The sequence below is a fragment of the Pterocles gutturalis genome, unplaced genomic scaffold (assembly GCF_000699245.1).
Source record: "Pterocles gutturalis isolate BGI_N339 unplaced genomic scaffold, ASM69924v1 scaffold2289, whole genome shotgun sequence".
Classification (NCBI taxonomy): Eukaryota; Metazoa; Chordata; class Aves; order Pterocliformes; family Pteroclidae; genus Pterocles; species Pterocles gutturalis.
In genome coordinates this window covers 10,812-32,085 of record NW_010127876.1, presented here as the reverse complement: position 1 = coordinate 32,085, position 21,274 = coordinate 10,812, and the positions used below count along the sequence as shown (strand labels likewise).

Here is a 21,274-nt window from a genome sequence, read left to right as displayed (position 1 = left end):
GCTCGGTGTCTTGCTTGGCCCTATCGAGTGCCACCACTGCTCTATAGGAAGATTTGGATTTGGCCCCTAAGTGTGTCAGGACCTCGTTTTGGGGACACCGTTGTTCCTGGGCATCCCCAAGAATCTCACGCGAAAGGCCGGGGAACCTGATTTCTTGCTCCTTGTCCCTTTGAGATTCAGAGGAGGTCGGGCAGCTCTCGCAGCCCTCACTGGAGGGTGGGGGGGGGGTTTTCCTTGGGTCTCTGCTTGGCTGCAGTGGTCAGACCCTGTGTGTTTGCTGTGTTGTCTTGGTGATCCGCTGGCCTTACGTGTGGTGCTCTTTCATATATTGGGAATCTAATTGCGTTTGCTTAGCAACAGCTCCCAGCCCTTTGGGAGCTCCTGAGAGGTGAAAACTGGTTGTAAACTGGTAGCAGATAAGGGAGGAGAGGAAGTCGTAAGCAGGGGGTGATCCAGAGGGAGAGGACAAACACTGAATATCCAATTTCCTGTACGCTCAGAATGCATCCCCAGGCTCCGTCAGGAGCCTTGCTTGGAACATGGATGTGACACCTTCCGATGCTCAGTCTCTCAGAGTTTTTATTTTCTGTTATCACATCCAAATAACTGTTTCATCGTCTTCTCTGGATAAATATACGTGTTCAAGCTCTAGGGATGGAGGATGCAAAACGTTGTTGCCCTCCTCCATTCTGCTAAAGGAAATAGCTTTACTGTGAATATAATCCTGCCACACAAAGGCGTTGTGCCTCCTCAGATCATCTTTGAACCCTTTGCTCTCCTCGTAATGCAAAACAAGAACAAGCCTGTCTGAGAAACAGCATTACGGAGAGTCTTGCTGATGCAAAGTGTCATTTTGTTTTGCTACAGTTCCTCTTGGCTTGCTGCCTGTTGGCCATTGAATTACTGTCCGTGTGGTCTGTGTGAGCAAGCCAGATCTACGTCTTTGTCCTTTCTTGTGTATCCTTGCCTATTTCCAGGATGCTGACTTTAGAGGATAACAACCATTTCCCAGGCGGTCATCCCTAAGAACTGGTCCCCTTAGGAGGGGCTGCATGCTGTGCTAGCTCCATCCTGGGTTTGACGTATTGTCTGCTCTGGGGGAGAGCAAGAAATATTTGCAAGCAACAGCAAACACATTGAGCTGTCAGTTTCTTGGACCCTCTTAATTCCTTGGTCTCCTCAGTTTTATGCATGCTTGGTGAAAAATACTAATCCTAGCAATATGGCTTTAAATTAAAGAGATCATAGAATCGTTAAGGTTGGAAAAGACCTCAAGGATCACCAAGTCCAACTGTCAACCCAACACCACCCAACCCACTAAACCATGTCCTGAAGCGCCACATCCGCATGTTTCTTGAACCCCTCCAGGGATGGTGACTCCACCACTGCCCTGGGCAGCCTGACTACTCCTTGCTGCTTGCTGCCCTGTAGGAGAAGGCATTTGCTGGGTGATGCTGAAAAGAGGGTTGTATGTGTATTTTTCTGCCTGTCTTAGTAGCTCAGCCTACGAAATCCTGTTTGAAGAAGCTGTTCACTTCTGCGTCCAGATCCCAGCACACTGAAACACCCACTTCAGTGCTCCTGAGAGCTCCGGCCCTCCCTGCCAGGGAGAAGGGGGGTGATTCCTGGGAAAGCTTCCCAGCATGGGGCCAACTGTGGAAACTGCTGGGCTTCGGGCCAGCCCTGGGGAGGGAGGGAAGGGGGGGGGAGCCCAGGGCTGGTACAGTGAGTGTGTCAGGCAGGGGCTGGTGTAGCCTCTCACCTTCCTCAGCGTCTTGCTGCTGCTCCTGTTTCAGGAGAGAAACTGCTCTGGACAGAGCTGTGGTCAAGCAGAGGCTTGCTGGGAGGGTTGGTCCAGGCTCCTGATGGACTTTGGATAGCAGTTGGCATGAAAGAGTCTGACATATGTCAGGCATATGTCGGTGCTCCTGGCTTGGAGGAGGAGGAGTTCCAGCCTGCATTAAGGGGGAGGGGCAGTGTGGTCTCTGGATAAGTAAAGATAAGGGAGGATTTGGGGAAAATCAGTGAGAAGAGGAGAGCCTCTATGGGGAGGTGAAGTTGCGATCCCTGTGTCTCACCTGGCAATCTCTGCAGTCCTTGTTCTAGACACTACAAAGTAGACTGTGGTATTTGGGGACTATGGCTACAGACCCGCTCTCGGAGCTTCAGGATGACCTGAACTTGGATGATACCAACCAGTCCCTCAGCCAGCTCAAACTGGCCTCCATCGATGATAAGAACTGGCCAGCAGATGAAGCTCCTGCTTTTCCCAGATCAGGTAAGCATCCTGCTTGTTTGGGGTCTGGGGTTTGGCCAGAAAGGAGTTGTTTGTCCTGCAGCATTGCAGTCATATCTACATACACAGAGGGCCCCAGCTCCATTTGGGAGCTTTGCAGACACATTAATCGTGCACCACACCTGAGTGAATTAGCCCTGCCATTGAACAGCGCTAAAAAGCTCGGAGCAAGCTGATGTAAATATACTCTTCTCAGTCCTGTGGCTGGCTGCACGTTGGTGCTTATATTACAGGCATGCTGTAAGTTCTTGAGTGTCCTCTGTTACGGTCTGTTGCGGGATGGTTTGGCCTTCCTGAGTGTAAGAGTCTTGAACTTCCATGTGGGAGGTGGGGCTGGAGATCTGAGTTGTTGCTCTGAAATCCTGTGCTAATGGGCTGCTGCCCAGAGAGGGCAGGGAAATCAGCTCAAGGGCATAGAGGATGGCCATCCATTAAGGGATGATGTTAAAATCCTCCTGCTCTAAAGAGCCCCTGTGGTGCCCTTGGCACTTGGGTTTTGGTCTTTGTGAATGTTTGTGACTGCACCTGAGCAGTCATTTTTGAGAGGGTGTCTAAGGGACAGGTTTGGACCTCATAGGATTGACAGGTCTTTTCTGAAGTTATGGCTGCTCTTGCCCACTCAGAATTTCAAAGGCGGGTTTCTGAGGTGGACAGACATACATTGGTCCCTCCCATGTTGAAGAGCCATTTTTTCTCATCCCTCTATCCCTCACCAAGATGCTCCACATCCCTTCTTCTAATTGCTTTTTCCTTTTTTTTTTTTTTGTGCAGAGGACTCCAAAGGCTCCCCTGAGCCCGTCACTCACCTGCAGTGGGATGATCCCTACTACGATATTGCCAGGCACCACATTGTGGAAGTAGCAGGTAGTGGTCTTTCTATTTTCTCCTTTGATGTCTTTGCCACTGGGCTGAGGAAGGGTCTTTCTAATTGGTTTGTGGGGGCATCTGCTGTGTGCCAGACCCAAGTGGCAGTGACAGCTGGCATCATAAAGAGAAGGAGCACCAAACTTCTTGAATGTTTGCAATATGTGTCGTTTTCCATTGACCTCAGTTAAACTTACATTCCTTCTTGGCTCTTACTGTCTTGATTGTATTATTATCAGGACTTGGTTTCTTTTGCTGAACTGTTTTAGATGTGGCACTTTACTATGTCCTGAGCACAAGATGTGCAATTGCCACAGAAATTCTCTCTTATCTGAAAGAGGGGGAGTAGGCCCATGTCCTGCTGCAAGGAAAGACCTGATCATTCAGGATCACAAGCATACAGTTTTTCTCTGTGTGGTTGTCTTATTCCTGTTATTTTAATTACACTGACCGTTGGTGATTTGCTCCTAGCATCTCCATAAGAAACAGTTTTGGGGGTATTTTTTAGGTTGCTATGGTAAATCAGAGGGAAGGGTAATCCCAGTTTGTCTTACGTTCCTTGTTTTAAAAAAAAAAAAAAAGCACCTCTTCAATCTGTCGTGACTTAACTCCCTTCCTCCTTGATTGTCTATAGCCACCTCCTGCCCCTCCTGTTGCCATTTCTCTGTACCTTGGTCCCTGCCCCACATGTGAATTTGTAGCAAAGCAGAGGCACAAGCTGGGGTCCTCCTTCTTCGGGGTTGTTCTGCCGCAGGGTTTGAGCACAGAGGGAAGAGTCTCATGTACTTACCTCGGTGGTAAGAGTTGTTCTGACATCATTCTTCTCTGGGCTGTCTTCTAGAATGAGCTTTCTTTCTCCTAACCTGTCATGTTACATCTTTTGGGGAACAAAATGATAATGGCAAACTCAAAACTCCATTGTCCCTTGTCTCCTCTGTGCCTCTGGCTGCCCGGGTGGACGGGCCAGGTGTTTAGCATTTGGGCCATTATGTCTTGGGGACTTGCCAGGAGCGCACGCATTTGGAAATGTGTTACTAACCTTCTTTTCCATGGGGCTGGAGTTTCAGGACTGGGGCTGATAAGGGTCTGCACCCTGTTTTCCCTGCTGCTGAAACTGGGAAGGGACAGATGTGTGGACTCTACCATTTCAGTGATAATAACCTGGAGTATTTGGGATGCAAATGGCAAAGGTAACTGGTGTGTCTGGGCTCTGGGAGCTGGTGAGTTAAATGCTACTGTTGTTCACTTCAGACAGAGTGCTTAGCAGAGAGTTTAGATCAGAGACATTGATAAGACTGGAATGTCAGCCCAAACCAAGGATATACTTGGTGTGTTTGCCTCCTGACTGTAAGCACCAGTCTTTCTGCAGGATTTCTGTTCCAGGTAGCGTGAATGGCTCTCTGAATGGAGCAGCACTCCGAGGGAGGTGTGTCTCACTGGCCACTGGAAAGCAGCCATTTCACACGTTGTGTAGGACAGCAAATGAAGACTTATGTGACTTCCTGAAAGGATTTGGGGGTGGTGTGATGGCTGGCTGGGAGGCGTGCCAGTATTCTGAAAGAGAGCTCTTTCTCATGGTGGTTTAACTCTGTGTGTCTAGGGAGCTCTCTGTCCCTCTGTGTCTCTGTACAGTGCAGAAGCAGCTCAGAGAAGCTGCTGTTGTTGGCTGCTTCTGGCCACTTTTCACCAATAGCTGAAATTCACCAATATCAGAAAGCCTGTGATGGTTACCCACACAGAACGGGCTGCAATATCTTTCTCGTCATCGGCAGAGCTAGCAGTACAGCTCCGGATGGTGGATTTGCTGCCATGTAGTTTTGAGACTCGCTAGTGTCTCATTTCCTAGAAGAAGGAGTTATGAAGTTGATCAAAGGGGCGTGAGTTGTAATCTGGGCTCTGGGGTGAAGCTGCTTGTTCAGTTTTCTTGATGAATAATTAGAAACATTAACTGTTCAGAGAATGAGACAGGGTAATGTTCTCTGGGCTGTGTTTGGAGGCCAACAATCTGGGAAAATTGGGAAAAAATCCTATTAGAAATAGCCTGGAGAATTAAAATCTCACTGGAGGATTAAAATGGAACTGCCAACAAGTTGTGCTTGTCAGCACCTTCAGGTGCAATGAGTGCTTGCCACCCTGGCCCTGAAACAAGATAGCTCCACCCTGGTTCTCCTGTAAATATTAGAAATGGCAGCAGATCAAGGGTACCTTTATCCTTTCTGATGATTTATGAGCTTTCTCTTCTGTGTCCTTCCCTGGTCTGTGCTTTAGAGCAAAAAGTATATGGCTAACTCTGTTCCTGCCTTCCCTGAAATACATTCTGGGATGATGATGCTATTTTGAGACAAGCAGAAGGCTAGTTCCCATCCTCAGGCTGAACTCCATGATCCCAGGGTTATTCTGGTAGGTCAGAGAAGTAATTGCTTCTTGCAGGATGGGTGCACAGTGTTAATAACTTATTGAACACCCAGTTTTGATGACAAAAAGTTAGAATGCTCATTTTCTAGATGACCTTAATTTCTGATTCAGTTCGAGGCATGCTGGATTTGACCATCCCGGCTATCTGACCTAAACAGGCAAAAAAGATATTGGAAAACATTTTGCAGAATTTGTTAGAAAAATAAGGGGTATGGTTTTGTTTTTCACTGCAGCGGTTTCATGGGGACTGTCCTTTTTGTCCTATGCTCCTGTCTCTCCTGGGGACTGGGATCTTCCTGGAAGAGGCTGTCCCTGGGGCAGTGCTTTTTGTCCACTGGAAGGAGTGGGCATGTCACTGCTGTCCCTAGCAGTGGTGTGTGCCAGGACCTTGGGGGCAAAAGGCATCCGGACCACAGCTCTGAGGGATTACCACAGCATGGTTACAAATGAGAATATTTTCGTTTTGGGAAACCTTCATTTGGTTCTGGGATTCAGTGCTTTTCTGAATAAAGAGATGATGCTCTGCCTAATCTTTCAGACGTGCCTTATGGTGTGTCTTTCTGCTGTGTTTCACGCAGGCTCCGGAGAGGTCTCTGTGTGGTTGGGCTCTTCCTGACTCTGAGTTCCTCTTCCTGTGAGCATCATAGCAGAGAAATTCGTCTTTGCACGAGCCCAGAAGTTGGAGTAGAGGCGGCTCAATTTCACTGCACAAACCACTTCTGCAAAGTGTGGTTTTTTTCCTTGTTTGGGGGAAATGCAGGCTGCTGGTGAAGGCTGTTGAGGAACTATCCCAAATTTCTGTTACATTGAAGGATTTCTGTATCCTCCTGGTAATTCTGGCATGGCCAAGGTGCTGTTTCCATCTCCTTTGGGGTTGAGGTGGACTAGGGTGGCATAATCTTGGCCCTGAATTTCAGCAGAGGCTGAATTGCGAGAATATGGCAGATAGTTCATAACAGTGTGAAGGAGGTCTCTGGGGATGGCCGTTCCAACTGGAAACCTGGGGCTGTGTGGGAAGAACAGGGCTCTTGACAGCTCTCTGGCAATGTGTTCCTTGTCCTTCTGCCCAATCTGAAATACTGGTCTCGCCTTTGTGGTCAATATGCAGACCTATGAGGTGTATCAGCATTCCCCTTTTACATAATAACCGGCTTTCTTCCTTTTGGGATAAGAAAACTGAGTCAACATATGATTGGCGTGTGAATTTTCTGCTGCTGCGGGCGCTGGAAGTTGGTGTAGCAGTTGTCAGGAGAGCGGCCATCACTATTTACTTCAGCTGTGCATCCTTGCCCTGTGACTTGAAAGCTTTGCTGAAGCTCAGAGCATGTTTCTGCTGGTTTTTGTGGGAAATCTGCTGCCTCTCACCATTAACCGGCGGTGAACAGAGAAGGCATGGTGCTGGTGTGTTGGTGGTGGCTAATGGGCTCAGCAAAGGCTCTGATAGCAAGGGTCCTTTTGCCTTCCAGTGTGGTACGTTATTATTGGCTTCATTAATACAGGGCTCCTGCATTTCTGCTGCTTTTGGATGTAGTTTCTGGCTTTCACCTTTTTTTTTTTTTTTTTTTTAAACAGTATTTTACCAGATGAAATGATGAGTTGCTTCTGTAGAACTGGGCCCACCCAAAGCAAGCCCAGCTTGTGCACCATGCTTTGACACGCGAGATCAAGGGAATGGAGGGTTCCTAAGGCATTCTGAGTTTCTAAGGGACACCAGGGGAATGGAGAGTTTCTTTCTAGAGCCCTGCTCTGCTCAGACTTCTGTCTTGATAGACCCATGAGGCTCTGTTGATCATACAGCAGTGATGGAAAGGGGCTGGACATGGCAATAGTGCCTTCATAGACCCCTCCCTGCCCAGAGAAAAACATTTTCTTTTTTTTTTGGTAGTTTTGGTTTTTTTATTAAGAAGTTACTATTTTTTTTTAATAGCTGTGGGTGTGTTGAAGGTCTAAATTATCCCCATCTTCAACTTTTTAGTGAAATTTATCTTCTTGTGAAACAGTCTGTTGGGTGTGTTGTTCATATGGTATGATGCCATTCCCCATACACTTCTGAACGTGTTCAAAGGACCTTTACATTCAGAATTAATTGCTTTTAACCCTTTAAAAAGAGGCAATGGCGCAGTGTAACAGTAAGGGCCAGAAAATTGACAGTGATTATACAGAATTAGTTGCAAATTCAGGAGAAAGACTCGGGAATCATGGGTGGCTGTTACTGCCTCTGTTAGATAAGGATGCTTTGGAGAGGAGCGTGGGAGAAAGGTGAAAGGAAGGAGCTTGAGTGCTGCAGGACAGCAACTCCGTGCATCCCAGCAGCAGTGTGGCTAGGCTCTGAGACTTTACACTCAAGATTACCTTCTGGGAAAGGGTGCAAAGCTTGGATTGCTATAACTTTGTTTCTGTTCCTCCAGACCAGGGTGCACTTGATGGGGCCCAACCAGGTAGGTAGATTTTCTGTGGCACTAACATTTGGTCCTGTAGATGATGGTATTCCTTTAGCATGACTGTGGCCTGTAGCTGGACTGTCTCAGGGGAGCCCAAACTTTGCTCAGCCTTAGGCTGCACTGGAGACTTTTCAGGAGTCCAAAGGCTGCAAAAAATTGTCGTGTGAGGGCTGCACCTCTGCCTCAAGCACAGCAGAATCATCTGAGCCAAATTCGGTGCGTGGGCTTTACTTCGAGTACTTGGGGGCTCTTGGGTCTCAGTGTCAATAAATCCTGTTCCTCTTCTGTCGTGGTGGTGGCCTTCTTGAACCAGTTTGGTTTGGACTCGGGTTTACCTCGTTGTCATCTGTGCTTTGGAAGTTCATCCTTGGATTGGTTCCTGTTCATATGATCTGCTGCGGTGCTCACGTGCTGAGCAGCTGGCGCTCGAACTGGATTCTCCAGCTCAAAGCAACTGTTATCGATTTCTTCTCCGTTTGGCTGCAGAGATGATGTGTTTTTGTAACTTGTTCCTCATTCTAGCCTGAAGCTGTGCTAGACTGCGCTGTGCTTGCTCAGCGTTCGTTAATCCTCTCTGGACTTCAGTCCCAAGCCTTAAGAACCTGTCTGCTGGTACATTCACACTTCTGAATATAGACGGAACCTTCTTTCAGTGTGAAATTCTTTCTGCTGTTTCTGAACAGCATGCCAAGACCTTCGCGCAGTCCATGGAAATGCTGATCCTCGCTGCCTCATTACGAGGGCTCTTCTCCCCCATTTACCAGGCATCCTCCCATTCTGCACTCTTTAATCTGACCCTCTAGTATATATTTTATCAGTTAGAGCTATAGTCACCTGGTAAGGCTTTCTGATTCTGGCAGTGTTTGGCTATTGGGAATATCTAGGTGGAAGATGTCATGTATTAAAATACTTCTGCTTTGAGCTCCTTACCGTCTTTTCCTGAGCAGCTAAATCTACTTTGGAATTCAACAGGCAACTAAAATCCACTACAGTGAAACACTGCCCAGCTGTGTCATAAGCTTGGCAGGAAACTGAAATTACATCAGAGAGGTTTCTTTACTGGCTCTCATAAACATCCTAAGCTTTGTGAAACTTTTGTAGTTATGTCCCAGAATTATATAGTGATATCCCCTCCTTGACCCTGAACTCTGTCACCTTTGCTGTTTTACCAATAACACCAGCTTTTTGTGGCAAGTCTTAACCGTCTGCATTGTCTCAGTCTCAAAGTACCAGGATATTCCCATTTGAATCTTTCATGGAGGTGGGCCCCCAGCCGCGGGTACCTGAGGAAGGTAGGAATGAGCGGGGTCCCTGCACTGCAGTTGTGCTGCCAGTGAGTGGTATGACAGCCTCCAATCGTGGCATAAAGGCTAACGGATATGTTTCAGGAGAAATGCCTGGAAATACATAGCAGGATTTGTAAGTCAAACATGTATTTCCCATGTTGGCTGTGCAGACTCATTCAATAGAGAGTCCTGTCTCAGGACAGTACTGCTACCTTGATGTGGATTTTTGCTCTGATGTGTTTGTGTTGCTGCAGGTTTCAATCTGAAATGTTAGCTTCGGTTTGTAAACTTCAGCCCTTTTAGAAGTATGGTCCTGCCCTGATGGCATGGAGCCACAGCGATGATGTTCCTTGCACCTTGTCTCAGAAGTGCACTGGAAATGCTGCTCTTTGGGTGAGGGGAAGAAGTGAGTTTGGGCCTTAAAAGCAGCACAACAATGTTCAGGAGAATTAGTGTGTCCATCAGTGCTCCAAGTTAGTATCTCCTTAGATGAGCAGCTGTCTTCAGTGGAGAGGCTTTGCCCATTGGCTGCTCTCTTGCTCTTTGTTGTTAAAAAAAAAATTAATTACATCCTATAGGGAGGTAGTTCAGTTCCAGTGTGGATTGAAAATATTTTAATGTATGAACTTAATCACAAAGGTATGCACATTGTTGGGGTGCTCTGTGAGTACTGATGGTTTATAACTGCTGCTTTGTTGGTTTGTTGTGAACTATTGGACATTCCTCATCTGGGAGAGGCAGGAGACAGCCTGAGAAGCTGAGGGATTACTTCATGGTTTGTAGTTGTGTTCAGTGGAAACTTCAGCTATTTGTAATTGCAAACAAGGGGTGAAAACCTGGATACGTAAGATTAATATTGCAAACAGGAAAGCAAACAGCACAAGGGATGGAGCATCTGGGAAAAGTCAAACTCAGTAAGAATCTGTTCGGTTGGAGGCAGAGACCACCTGCAGGCAGTTTCCTCCAGCAGCCAAGAATGCATGGAATGGGCTTTAGGTTCTTGTGTATAAATTGGAACAACGGATTGCTCAGCTTTGATGCTGAATTTTGAATTTTGTCATGTCTGGAGGAACCAGCCTGATCAGATGGATGTCCCGTGGACACAAGATTGGCAGTTAGTTGTTTTGAAAGTGCCTGTGTTGCCAGGCTGGGCTCAGCGAGGTGAAACTGGAGTGAAACCCAGAACTCAGTAATGGGCCGGCTGGTTCCTGTGTCGGTCTCGTGCATAAATTCGTTCTGATTTGGAAGGCAAAATGGGCCACTCCTTTTCCAGTCATCCAGGAGACTATAGGTTATCTTTAGGTGTACTTGGCCCTGGTATTATCCAGGGGAAACGTGCCATCTCCCCTTTGGCAGAATCATGGATTGTCTGTTTTTTTTCTTTACTGGCAATCCCAGACCTTTTCACCAAGGCTATGCAAGGAAAGAGATTCTGGACTTTGCACAGGCCCTGCCATAGGCTTTCCTCTCATTCCAGGGGAAGGCGTTTAAGCTGTGCGGTTCCTGACTTGTGACTTGACTGGTCAGGTCTGGAAATCAGTGCCCAGGAGCCTGAGCTGAGCGTGTGGACACCCACGTCGCCTGAGCATGGTCCTGTTCTGCAGTTCTTCACGACCAAGCTTGCAATCTGCTTCTGGCCCCCAGACCATCCACCTGCTGTGAAATGCAGCCTCTCGGTGAACTGAAGATAGCGCCTCTTCTGACTTGAGCACAGAGCTATGATCTGCAAAGATCTGCAGTCTTTCTGACCATTCTCCTTCATCACCACAGAACTCAACAGATTCTCAGATGCTACCACCTTCTTGCTTGTCTGTGCAGGCAGGAGCCTTTGTCTTCCAGATGGAGACAGAGTGGCTCAAGACCACTGGGAAGGGTCACAATATGCCATGTTCCCAGCCCAGGACTTTGTAGCCTGCTCCTTTGTTTTATAGACAGCTTACGTGCACTGGACCCAGCCCTAACGCTCACAGCTAGCTACCAGGAAACTCTGGGCTAGGCAGAGAGTGGGCTACCGTGGGATATGCAATGTGATGTTGGTCTCGTGGCCTGGCTGTGACTGTATCTGGTTGTTCCAGATGAGCCTTGCATCACTCTCTCCCAGTCCTGCATTCTGGGTCATGCGTCCTCCCTAATTGCCCGTTACCTCCGCATGTGTACGTCCGTGTGATGGCCTACACCACCCCGTTCCTGGTCTGTACTCAGTGTCCCTGGCTTCTGCAGAGGTTCTGGCTTGTGTGCATCAGTAAATCCTGTCTCCTGTGTTGTCTGGTGGGTGACTTGGACATGGGACTCGTGAGGATAAAATATAAGTGAACAAGTAAGAAGAGAATCTGTTCTTCTGGCCAGGAGGGGGGTAAAAGAGGGTTAGTGCCATCTTACTGTCACGGCTGGTGTATATGAGTTTGCTGGCTGCCGTCTGCAGCACCAAGTGGTCATCTGTTACTAACAGGTAGTGTTCCCAGAAACCCCAAGTTTGCTGTTCGGGGTTCAGTTTGAGATCTCGGTTTCTGCATGGCAAGTGTAACCAAGCAGTATCGAGGGACAGAGCCCATGCAAAGGTGAGAAGATGGCTGCATGCTCTGAATATTGTAAATCCGTGTGGGGAAAAGGATATCTTTCAAGAGGAATGATGTATGGCAGGGCTGTCCTGAGTAAGTCGCGATCCTTGCTGCTCTTCTGTGCTGTGACCTGTATGGCATGGGAAGGAGGGTGGTGTTGAATATAACCTCAGCAGCCCCTTCCACTGCTCCATGCTCCTTCTGCCTAACAAGAAGACATAGCTCTCAAAGCAGGGTGAGCAGCAAGAAAGATGGGAAGACTTTAACCCTTCACACTACAGGAACCATTTCGTCTCCACTGTTACTAAAAAGCAAGTCATCCTGATGGAAATAGATTGGGTGTTGCGTCTGGGAGAGAATGAGACTTTCCCTCAAACTTCATACATCTAAAAGATTTGTGACCTGGTTCTTATCTAAATCTCTCATCTGGGAGAGAATGAGACTTTCCCTCAAACTCCATATGTCCAAAAGATTTGTGACCTGGTTCTTATCTAAATCTCTCAATTCCTCTAGCGTGTCTGCTAAGCTTGTCCATGCCTGTCTGCTCGGGTTTTGTGGATGGGGCTGAGATCTCTGCTGGCAGAAGTCCACTGACGTATGAAGATTTGGCTTGTTGTGTCTGAAGCCTCAGGTGGTGGCTGGGAATGTCCTCCCTGAGATGAGGATGCTTTATAGGTTTTTTGTCTCCAGTGGGGACTGCTTTCTGCTGGCTTTTTATACAGAATGCTTTGTTGTGCTGCGCTTTGCAGCTCCTTCCAGCTCAGGTTGGCAAAATATCTCTGTGGATAGAAAATCTAGGAAGTGGTGAACAGCTTGTTCTGCAGTCCCCCTGGAGAATCCAGCAGCCGTGCTTGGTCCATCTGTAGAAGAGGCTTATGGTGATGCTTCCTTCTCATCGCTGGGATGTGGCTGGGACTGCCCTGTTTCTAGGAATTTCTTGGTTTCAGGGGTATGAAATGGCTTTGTTCAGGTGAAGCAAGAAACAAATGCCCCAGACCGCAAGCAGCTAGCATGGACTGTGTGCAGGATGGAGGAGTGCGTGGACTGTGTGCAGGATGGAGGAGTGCTTATGGAGCCTGCGAGGGGCAGTTTTCCCTGTACCTCCCTGGGCACACGTGCATCAGGAGCAGTGCCCGGGGGCAGCGTCGCAGGATTAATGCTCTAAGCCCTCTGCTCTGTGCTAGAGGCTTCCATCCCTACGTGTCCTGAGGCATCCTGGCTTCCAATCCTTCCTCTTCTCTCGGGGCTGGAGCGTGGAGTCTGTTCTCCATTCGCACTGTGGACTTGCCAGGCTGCTGGTGTTCAGGTTTCTGCTCCCATCCTAGGCCCGTGGTAACTCTGCTGAAAATCAGGTTGAGCTTTGCTGGCAGCTGTGGCAATCCAGACTTCTGCCTTGTTACGGCAGCTTCCCATCCTCTGTTTACCCCCTGCTGCCAAGACCACAGTGTCATCCTTAAACTCCCTGTAATCTCTGGCATTTCATCTGCAGGTGATGACAAATATGGAAGGAAAGTAATTTTGTTCAGTGCCTGCCGGATGCCCCCAAGTCATCAACTTGATCACGTGAAGCTGCTGGGGTGAGTTGCGTCTCAGGAGGCTGCTGTTCACTTCTTGAGCCTGACATAATTCCCAGGTGCTGGATTCCTGGGGCCAGATCTATCTGCAGCAGCTTCTTTAGCTGGACATGTCCTGGCACAGTGCTTACCCCCATTGCTGGGGATAGAAATCCTCTGTCACGGCACACAAAAATAAGGCCCAAAGGGAGGAAGAGCCTCTCTGTGGCAGAGCATGAAGTGAGTTCAGCAGTTGTCTCTCCTCAGGTACCTGAAATTCACCCTGGACCAGTATGTGGAGAGTGATTACACGCTGGTGTACCTGCACCATGGCCTCACCAGCGAGAACAAGCCATCCCTGAGCTGGCTGCGGGATGCCTACAGGGAATTTGATCGCAAGTGCGTAAGACTGCCGCGAGCAAGGATATAACACACTGTTCTGTAGCCTAACGTAGATCTTTCCCAGGCCCCCCATGTAGCCTGGTGATCATGATTTACTATCACTTATTTTTGCCGCTGATGGAGGCAGGTTGTTGTTCAATGCAGGCTGAATCGTGGGATAAACACCTCCTTTCGGCCAACAGGCAAGTGGCAAAACCAGGACCCAGTGCATCAGCCCCATGGTATAGTTGCTGCTTCCTGGTGAGGCTGCCCACTGCTTCTCACTGAATCTGGGAATGAGTTAGAGCGTGCCCTGAAGCTGCTGAGTGGCGTGACACAGCTCCAAAGCATGGGAGAGCAGAGGCCGTGGGTGCTGGGGAGTGGCGAGGCTCAGTGCAAAAGGAACGGAGCACCCAGGGTGCCTTAGTCTTGTGGAAAGGTTGGCTCCTCTGCTTCAAGTGCAGCTCATCCTTACTTAGCTTCTTTTGGCAGGTACAAGAAAAACATCAAAGCCTTGTATATTGTGCACCCAACCATGTTCATCAAGACCCTGCTGATTCTCTTCAAGCCTCTGATCAGGTAGGAAGCAGTACAGGAGCCTGACCCACATCCTCACGCGGCAGGGGAATAATGGGGCATTCTCAGGGGGTACGAGATGGGCCCAGGCTGCCGAGCCTACCCTGGAGTCTCTCACCCTGTGCTATCTCCTCCTGTTTCTGAGCTCAGAAATACTCAGACAGAAGAAGTGCCGCTTTGGGAACGTACAGAGTTTGCAGCTCTGTGCTGCTCCCTTTCTGTCCAGCCAAGTAGAAATAAAGTGTTGCAGGCTCTGCTAATAATGAAAAAGGAAGGGAGAGCATCAGTCCAAATTATATTTAATTCATTGTGTTGATGTTGAAATCCTAACTCTCTAAAATAATTGAAAACAAAACTTTCTCCAGCCTACTGCTCAACTGAGGAAGGAGCAATCCAGTGTTTTAGGGAGCCTGCTGCTGCTAGGGCTTCTAACGTGACTTGGAAAGTCTTGGCATCTCCTGGTAAAATATACAGAGTTGGAGAGCTATGTGGGCGACATCTCTGCTGCTCAGCCGTACCTGCCCCTTTGCCCCATCGATGATGTCTCTTGCAGACCCCTGCTCTCCTTGTCTGTAAGAAATCTGTTCTGGTACAGGATCTCCTGATTCCTCACATACCTACTTTTCTCTTGTTTTTCAGCTTTAAATTTGGACGGAAGATTTTTTATGTGAACTTCCTTAGTGAGCTGGAGGAGTATGTGAAGCTGGAACAGTTGGGGATCCCAAACCAAGTGCTGAAGTGAGAAGGCTGCCTGTCTCCCATTTGCTGGGGGCTCTGTGAGAGGGGACTTTTCTGGAGGAATGGCAAGGGGAGGAAGAGATTGTTCCACTCAGGCAGTGGAGGGAGTGGTGACAAATTCCCTTAAAGACCATTGTTTCTCTCCCTGCTCCTTCCTGTGTGTTTTTGGCCCCAGGGCCCAGTTCTGTCCTTAAAAATCCTCCTCTGGTGGAGCACCCATCCTGCCTCTCCCACTCACCCCTCCTTCCTGCACACTGCTGACCTTAACACCGACCTGGAGCTTGTGGTGCGCATCTGCTGCATCTGGGCACCTGCCTTGCTCACTCTGCACAGTTCAACTTGTCTTTGGGGCTTCCCAAATTTGCCATAATCTCAGTCCTACCCTGTCCCTCACACAAACGTGCAACTGTCTCATCACACGCAGTGCTGTCCTGGCCTCCTAACCATGCTGTCTGTCATCCTCAGCTACTCCAGCTCCTGATTCCAGATGGATACTCCTTTCTCCCTGCTTTTTTCTGGCAACCAGATGTTTGTTCTTGTTGCCCCTGTGCTCCAGAGCTGCCTGTCCTGTTTTTGTGTAGGTGGAATCAACCATGCTAGGGTGGACCTGTTACCAATGGGTGGGCAGTGGGTCATATCCAGTGCTGGGTTCATGCTCTTTCTGGGAGATGGAGTGGCTTTTTATCAGTCTGTGTTCTGCCACAGGTACGATGAATATCTGAGATCCCTGCAGAAACCTTCACAAGTGCCCCAGAAGCCAACACCCCCGCGCCCACCGCTGCCAAACCAGCAGTTTGGAGTCTCGCTCCAGCAGTGAGTATCTCTGGATTGTGTTGCTTTTGCCCTGACTTGCTTGATATGAGGTCACTGGATTTGTAACTGAACAGCAGCAAAAGTGGCTGTCAAATTTCTTGCAGTTCAGACTTCCTACAAAGCTTTAACTGTTCTTCTGAGGAACTCTGTGCTCATGTCCAGATCCTGATTTGACTCAGTTCAGCGCCATGCTCTTGATTCCCCAGCTAGATTGTATCTAAATCCAGATGAGATTATTTCTGCAGCTAAGGGTCACTAAGGGAGGAGCAAAATAAGGGCCATGGGGACGGCTTTAATGCCGCTAGAAACTCCACTTTAAGGAAAGGAAGTCTGTAGGAGGCTGATGGAGGTGTCTTTAGGGCTATGCTCTTTTGATTGAGCAATGCTGCAGCTCTGTTTCTTAGTTTTTTCTGTATCATAAATTCTGTTTTAAAAGCACTTCTGTTCACCCTTGTACTGATTCCCACCCCCCGTTCCTGCACAGTGACACAGGCAAACACAGGCACTGGCAAGGGCTAGTGATACTGGCTAAGTGTTGAAGATATTTTTAACTTTGTGATTTTGCCTCCCTGGGGAATGAGGAGGAGCCAGACCGATCCTCTGAAGCAATCTGGGAACACATTCCCTAGCTTCAACGCAACATTTCCAAACGTAACCCCCGCGGTGCCGTGTGCCTGAGCTGGTTAGTAGCCTGAGAGGGGTGAAGAGCTCCGTGCTATCGAAGGCTGAAACGGGCTGGAATAGCAAGATCCTATATGGTAGAGCTTGTGTGGGCAACTTCCAAACTCTGGGGCTGCACCCAGGGCAGGGAGGACCAGCCATTTGTAACCTTTTGTCCCTTTCTGCAGTCTCAGGGAGAAGAGCCCTGACCAGTCTCCTGTTCCTCTGGTGGTCAGAGACACCATTGCTCATTTGCGGGAGCACGGTAAGTGTGCAGGGGAAGCTGCAGCCCCTCTTAATTCCGTGTCAATGGCCTTTCCACCACCCAAGCTCTCATGCAGAGTGTGGTAAGATGCAGAAGAACAGCAGTCTAGAATAAGGTGTAAAGGCCTGAACCAGGTGAGTTAGCCTTCAAGAGAGATTGTGCAGGGCTTAGGAGACCTCTTTCTTCCAGTCTTCCGTACTCCCACTTGTGTAAGAGTAGCAAAATGCTCCTTGTATCCTTTGTCCGGTAGTGGAAGCAGAAAGAATTGCTTGGACACCCCGCAGCATGGATTTATGATTGCTAGGACCAGCATTTTTGGAGACTCTCCCATGGCTGATCTTTCTTCTCCATCTGCTCTCACTTTACAGCTCTCACTACAGAGGGGATTTTCCGGAGATCAGCAAATACACAGGTTGTCAGGGAGGTCCAGCAAAAATACAACATGGGTAAGTGCCCAAACTCAGCAGAGCCCCTCTCACTCCCTAACTACTTGTGTCCATCTGGAACTGTGTTGGAACTGGTGCATCGTGGCTCCTCTCCTTCTCTGATAGACCTCTAGCTGAGGCCCCATCAGGGTATGACCTGACTTGAAGGGAGAAGCATACTTCTGCTGTGTGGAAAGTGTATTCCTTTCCACTCATGTTCCCATCGCTGCCCTTCTCCTTCCTGAAAATCTCTCTGTTTGTTGGGTTAGGATATAACTTCTTAGTCTGGTTCTACTGGAGGGACTGAAGATGACCAGGAAGAAACATGGTCATCTGTTTCATTTGATGACTTCTAAAGATGTAGAGCCAGATTCAGCAGTGCTTTGCTTTTGGGACGCATTTTCCACTCTGCTAGAAGATATGGTGTTTCAGTACCCTCCCGATGTTCTTCTCTAAAACACTGCTTCCCCAGTTCTGGGCTCTGACCACTGTGTCCCATTCTTTGTCTGGGGGCGGTCCTGCTTTGGCCAGTGAGCACTGAGTCTCTGCTCTGCTTCCTCAGGTGTGCCTGTAGACTTCCAGCAGTATGAAGATGTCCACCTCCCTGCTGTGATTCTCAAGACCTTCTTGAGGGAGCTACCTGAGCCCCTCCTCACTTTTGGCCTCTACAGCCATGTTGTCAGCTTCCAGAGTGAGTTGTAACAAGAGTGTGCTACTGCCTGAATGTTGCACTGGCCAAGAGCAAAAATATCTTCGGGAAGTGGGGGGCAGTCCTGCATGGGGTACCCTGTGACTGCAAAGGGGGCTTTCATCAGGCTGGGTGCTGAAGATCCCTCATGGACCTGCTTGTCCTCTCTTGATTTTCAGGTGTGGAGGAGGAGAATCGTGTGGATGTTGTTCGCAAAACACTCCAGACTCTGCCAGAAGAAAACTACGAAGTGCTTCATTTACTGACAGCCTTTCTGGTGCAGGTGAGCTGCTCCAAAGGTGGCCACTTGTGTTCTAGTTCAGTTGCCAGTGCCTTGCATCAGCTTCTTGACTGCCTGCTTCCTATTTTCCTTTGAGAGGAGATAAGTCTCAAGCTAGGAAATTGCCTTTCTTTACCTTATGTTCTTATTATACAGAGATCAAGAACAATCATGATGAACTAGCCTAAGCAGTTCAAGCTTCTCGTAACGCTGAGAGGTGCAGGCAGGCATTACGCCCATGTGGGCTGTACCAGGGAGGCTGAAAGCTCCCCAGGCTTGGAGGTACAACTGCGAAATATCTGAGTAGAAGATCAGACTGGAAGAGGGGTCTCAGATCTGCCCTACAGAACTTTCTGCTGCCAGGGAAGCCACTGCAAGGCTATTCTAGCAAGTGGGAAGATAATTCTGTTTTGAGTGGTGATCTGGACTGTAGAGATATTGGCTGACAGTGCTCTTGGTCCTGTTGTTAGGATATGACCTGGCAAATGGCAAGATACTGCTTCTCACTACCTGAATGTTGATGTCAGATGTGTTTCCCCCAGCCATCTTCTGGCATCAGGCCTTCAGCTTCTTGCTTCCCTTGGGAGTCTGACAGCTCTGGCTTTGGGGACGGTAGAGGGCAGCTGCTGTGTCATTCTATAGAATTCACAGTGGTCTCTTTCCTTCCTACGCAGGTGTCTGCTCACAGTGACAGAAACAAGATGACAAACACCAACCTGGCGGTTGTTTTTGGCCCAAATCTCCTGTGGGCCAAAGATGTAGCCATCACCCTAAAAGCCATCAACCCCATCAACACCTTTACCAAGTTCCTGCTGGACCACCAGAAGGAGCTTTTTGAGAGCGTGGAGGCCTGAATCCCGGGCCAGCCCACACCAGCACACTGTGCCCACCTTCCCACCTTCTTTCCCACCTTGCCTTGGAGCTGTGACCAAGCTGTCTCCAGTGCAAAGGGACCACTGATCCTCTGGGTGATGAGCAGAGCAAGGGCTGTGGAGATGGTGGAGAAAAGTGTGTAAGCGAGCAGGAGAGCTACTGCTCCGGCTGGGGAGGGGAGCTGGTCTCCCAGCTGCTGAGAGCAGAGTCCTAACCCCACCTCCCAGTCTGTGCAGCTCCTCCAGGGCTCATCACCAGTCTGCTGCCCCATCAGATAACCTGCCTTCCTTTCCTCCCATGCAGTTTTTCTGCCCTCCTGGGCCCTTTCTCAGCAAAGATCTTTTTTTGTGTAAGCTCCTAATAGCCCCATCTCACCCCCCTAGCCTCAGCTGGGCTGTCTGGGCTGGGGCAGGCTTGCTGGGTTTGTGGCAGCGATGTTCATGCTGCGAGTGCCATCTCTCAGTGCTGAACGTGCATCCTGCCTTTCCCCAGGGGCACCTGAAGCAGGGAAGGGAGCCAGGCAGCCCTTGTGCCACGTCCTGCACTTGTAAACACCACTCTGTGCCCCACGGGCTTTTGTCAGACGAGTGGAGGACGGAGGACGAGTGGAGGACGGAGGACGGGCTGGAGACAGCACACGGGCTGTACAGACCTGCCAGACTCCCAAACACAAGGAAGCTGAATTTAACCCAAAACCCTCTGGGGTCACCTTCTCCTGATACTCTTCAGCTTCTGCTGGGCTGCGGTGAGTGAGCTGCTTCCTGCAGTTGCCCAGCTCAGGCACGTGTGGCCTTCCAGCAGCATTTCCAGCCTGGCTGGGGGCGTTCCTGGCTGTGCAGGGGTGGCTGGCTGGGGTTCTTTGGCCGCTGGTGAGTCTGAATTCCGGGAGCAAGTGTCCTGGTGGCACTGAACAGTTGAGCACTATGAGGATCAGTGCCTTGGCCTGTGTCAGCAGCATCTCCGTCAGACATGTGTATCTGCTGGCTGGCACAGGCCGCCTTGGTCAGTTGTCTTTCTGAGCAGAACCTTCCCCAGCACAGTGTAACAGAGAGTGTGACCTTCAGGGAAGGTCTAGGGGCTGGTCTGACCCTCACCCTGGAGTACCCCAGGCCTGGGTTACCAATTTCTGCCCAGGTGCTGAGCACTCATGTGCCAAAGCTGTCGTGGAACAGCTATTCCATGCCAAGGGCCTTTGCCCTGTCTCCCCCTCAGTTCATACCTTCCTTCCACCCTACCCTGGAAGCCTGGTCAGATGCCTCCTGCATGCCCTGGGTGCAGCTGGAGAGGTTGGGCTGTCTGCAAGGCAGGCGCAGAGCGAGGTGGGCATAGCACCTTCCCAAAGCGACTGCCATACTGTTAGGGCATCACTGCTGGGTTTGGGTGCAGCATTCCCCTTACCTGAGCTGAAGAGATCCCTCTCCTTAGCCTGGGCCCGGCAGGGTGTCTGTGGGGAGCTTCTAGCCTTACTTTCCTGGTGTGTCATATCTTTGTATCTTGTGCCCCGCGTGCCTGGGCCAGCCCTCCCTGCTGCATCTGGCCACAGGGACAAATCTTTTGGACCAAGCAGAACTCATTTTTAAAAAGCTACTGGATGCTAAATAGAATCTGCTTTTTCGTACTATTTTAGCCTGCCTTTAAACACCCACCAAAGGTTGGTGTCTCAGTTGTAATCAAAACAAGTGACATCTGCTGCAGGAAGGATGGAAGTTGCTCTTTCTGCGAAGCTCTGCCGTGGGGATGGGTGTGAACGCGGGCGGCTCTGCGAGGCAGCGCGGGTCCAGCCAGCTGGCTCGGAGGAGGCACAGCAACACGTGGGTGGGAGCAGTGAGTAAGAAACTGAGCGTTACTAAGGCTGGAGCAAGAGAGATTCTAGGAGAGGGCTGGGTCTGAGGGACTTTGCCCTGTGATGGCTACAAGGCTGGTTAGTCTCCTTCTTCCAAGAGCAGGAGTTTCCCCTGTTTGACTGGGATATGGATTGTTTCAGCCTGAACAATTCACAGCAGTAACCACATAAATGTTTTGGTGGTAGAGATAGCTCCTAATTCACCTGATCTCTGCGGGACTCAGCGAGGCTGATGTGCTGCGGAGGAGTAGTCTCCTGGGATGAACGGTGTCGCAGAGGTGTGCTCGCCCCAGTGTCTGTTTTAGGAGGCCAGGCTCTG

At 49.5% G+C, this 21,274-nt stretch overlaps 1 protein-coding gene across 1 annotated transcript; it reads left to right on the top strand.

The window, feature by feature from the left end:
* Positions 1–189: 189 nt before the first annotated feature.
* Positions 190–19,093, top strand: ARHGAP1 (Rho GTPase activating protein 1). Its single transcript, XM_010079405.1, has 13 exons — positions 190–409; positions 2,095–2,278; positions 3,068–3,160; positions 13,350–13,437; positions 13,681–13,812; positions 14,287–14,373; positions 15,010–15,108; positions 15,814–15,921; positions 16,770–16,846; positions 17,215–17,292; positions 17,834–17,962; positions 18,139–18,242; positions 18,914–19,093. Exons 2-13 carry the CDS (start codon positions 2,140–2,142, stop codon positions 19,091–19,093), a joined length of 1,314 nt encoding a protein of 437 aa, XP_010077707.1. The 5' UTR covers positions 190–409; positions 2,095–2,139.
* Positions 19,094–21,274: the final 2,181 nt, after the last annotated feature.

Coding starts and splice junctions, on each gene's coding strand:
- ARHGAP1 (XM_010079405.1), top strand. CDS start 2,140: ATGGCTACAGACCCGCTCTCGGAGCTTCAGGATGACCTGAACTTGGAT. Junction 15,922..16,769: donor TTTGGAGTCTCGCTCCAGCA/GTGAGTATCTCT, acceptor CCCTTTCTGCAG/TCTCAGGGAGAAGAGCCCTG. Junction 16,847..17,214: donor TGCTCATTTGCGGGAGCACG/GTAAGTGTGCAG, acceptor CTCACTTTACAG/CTCTCACTACAGAGGGGATT.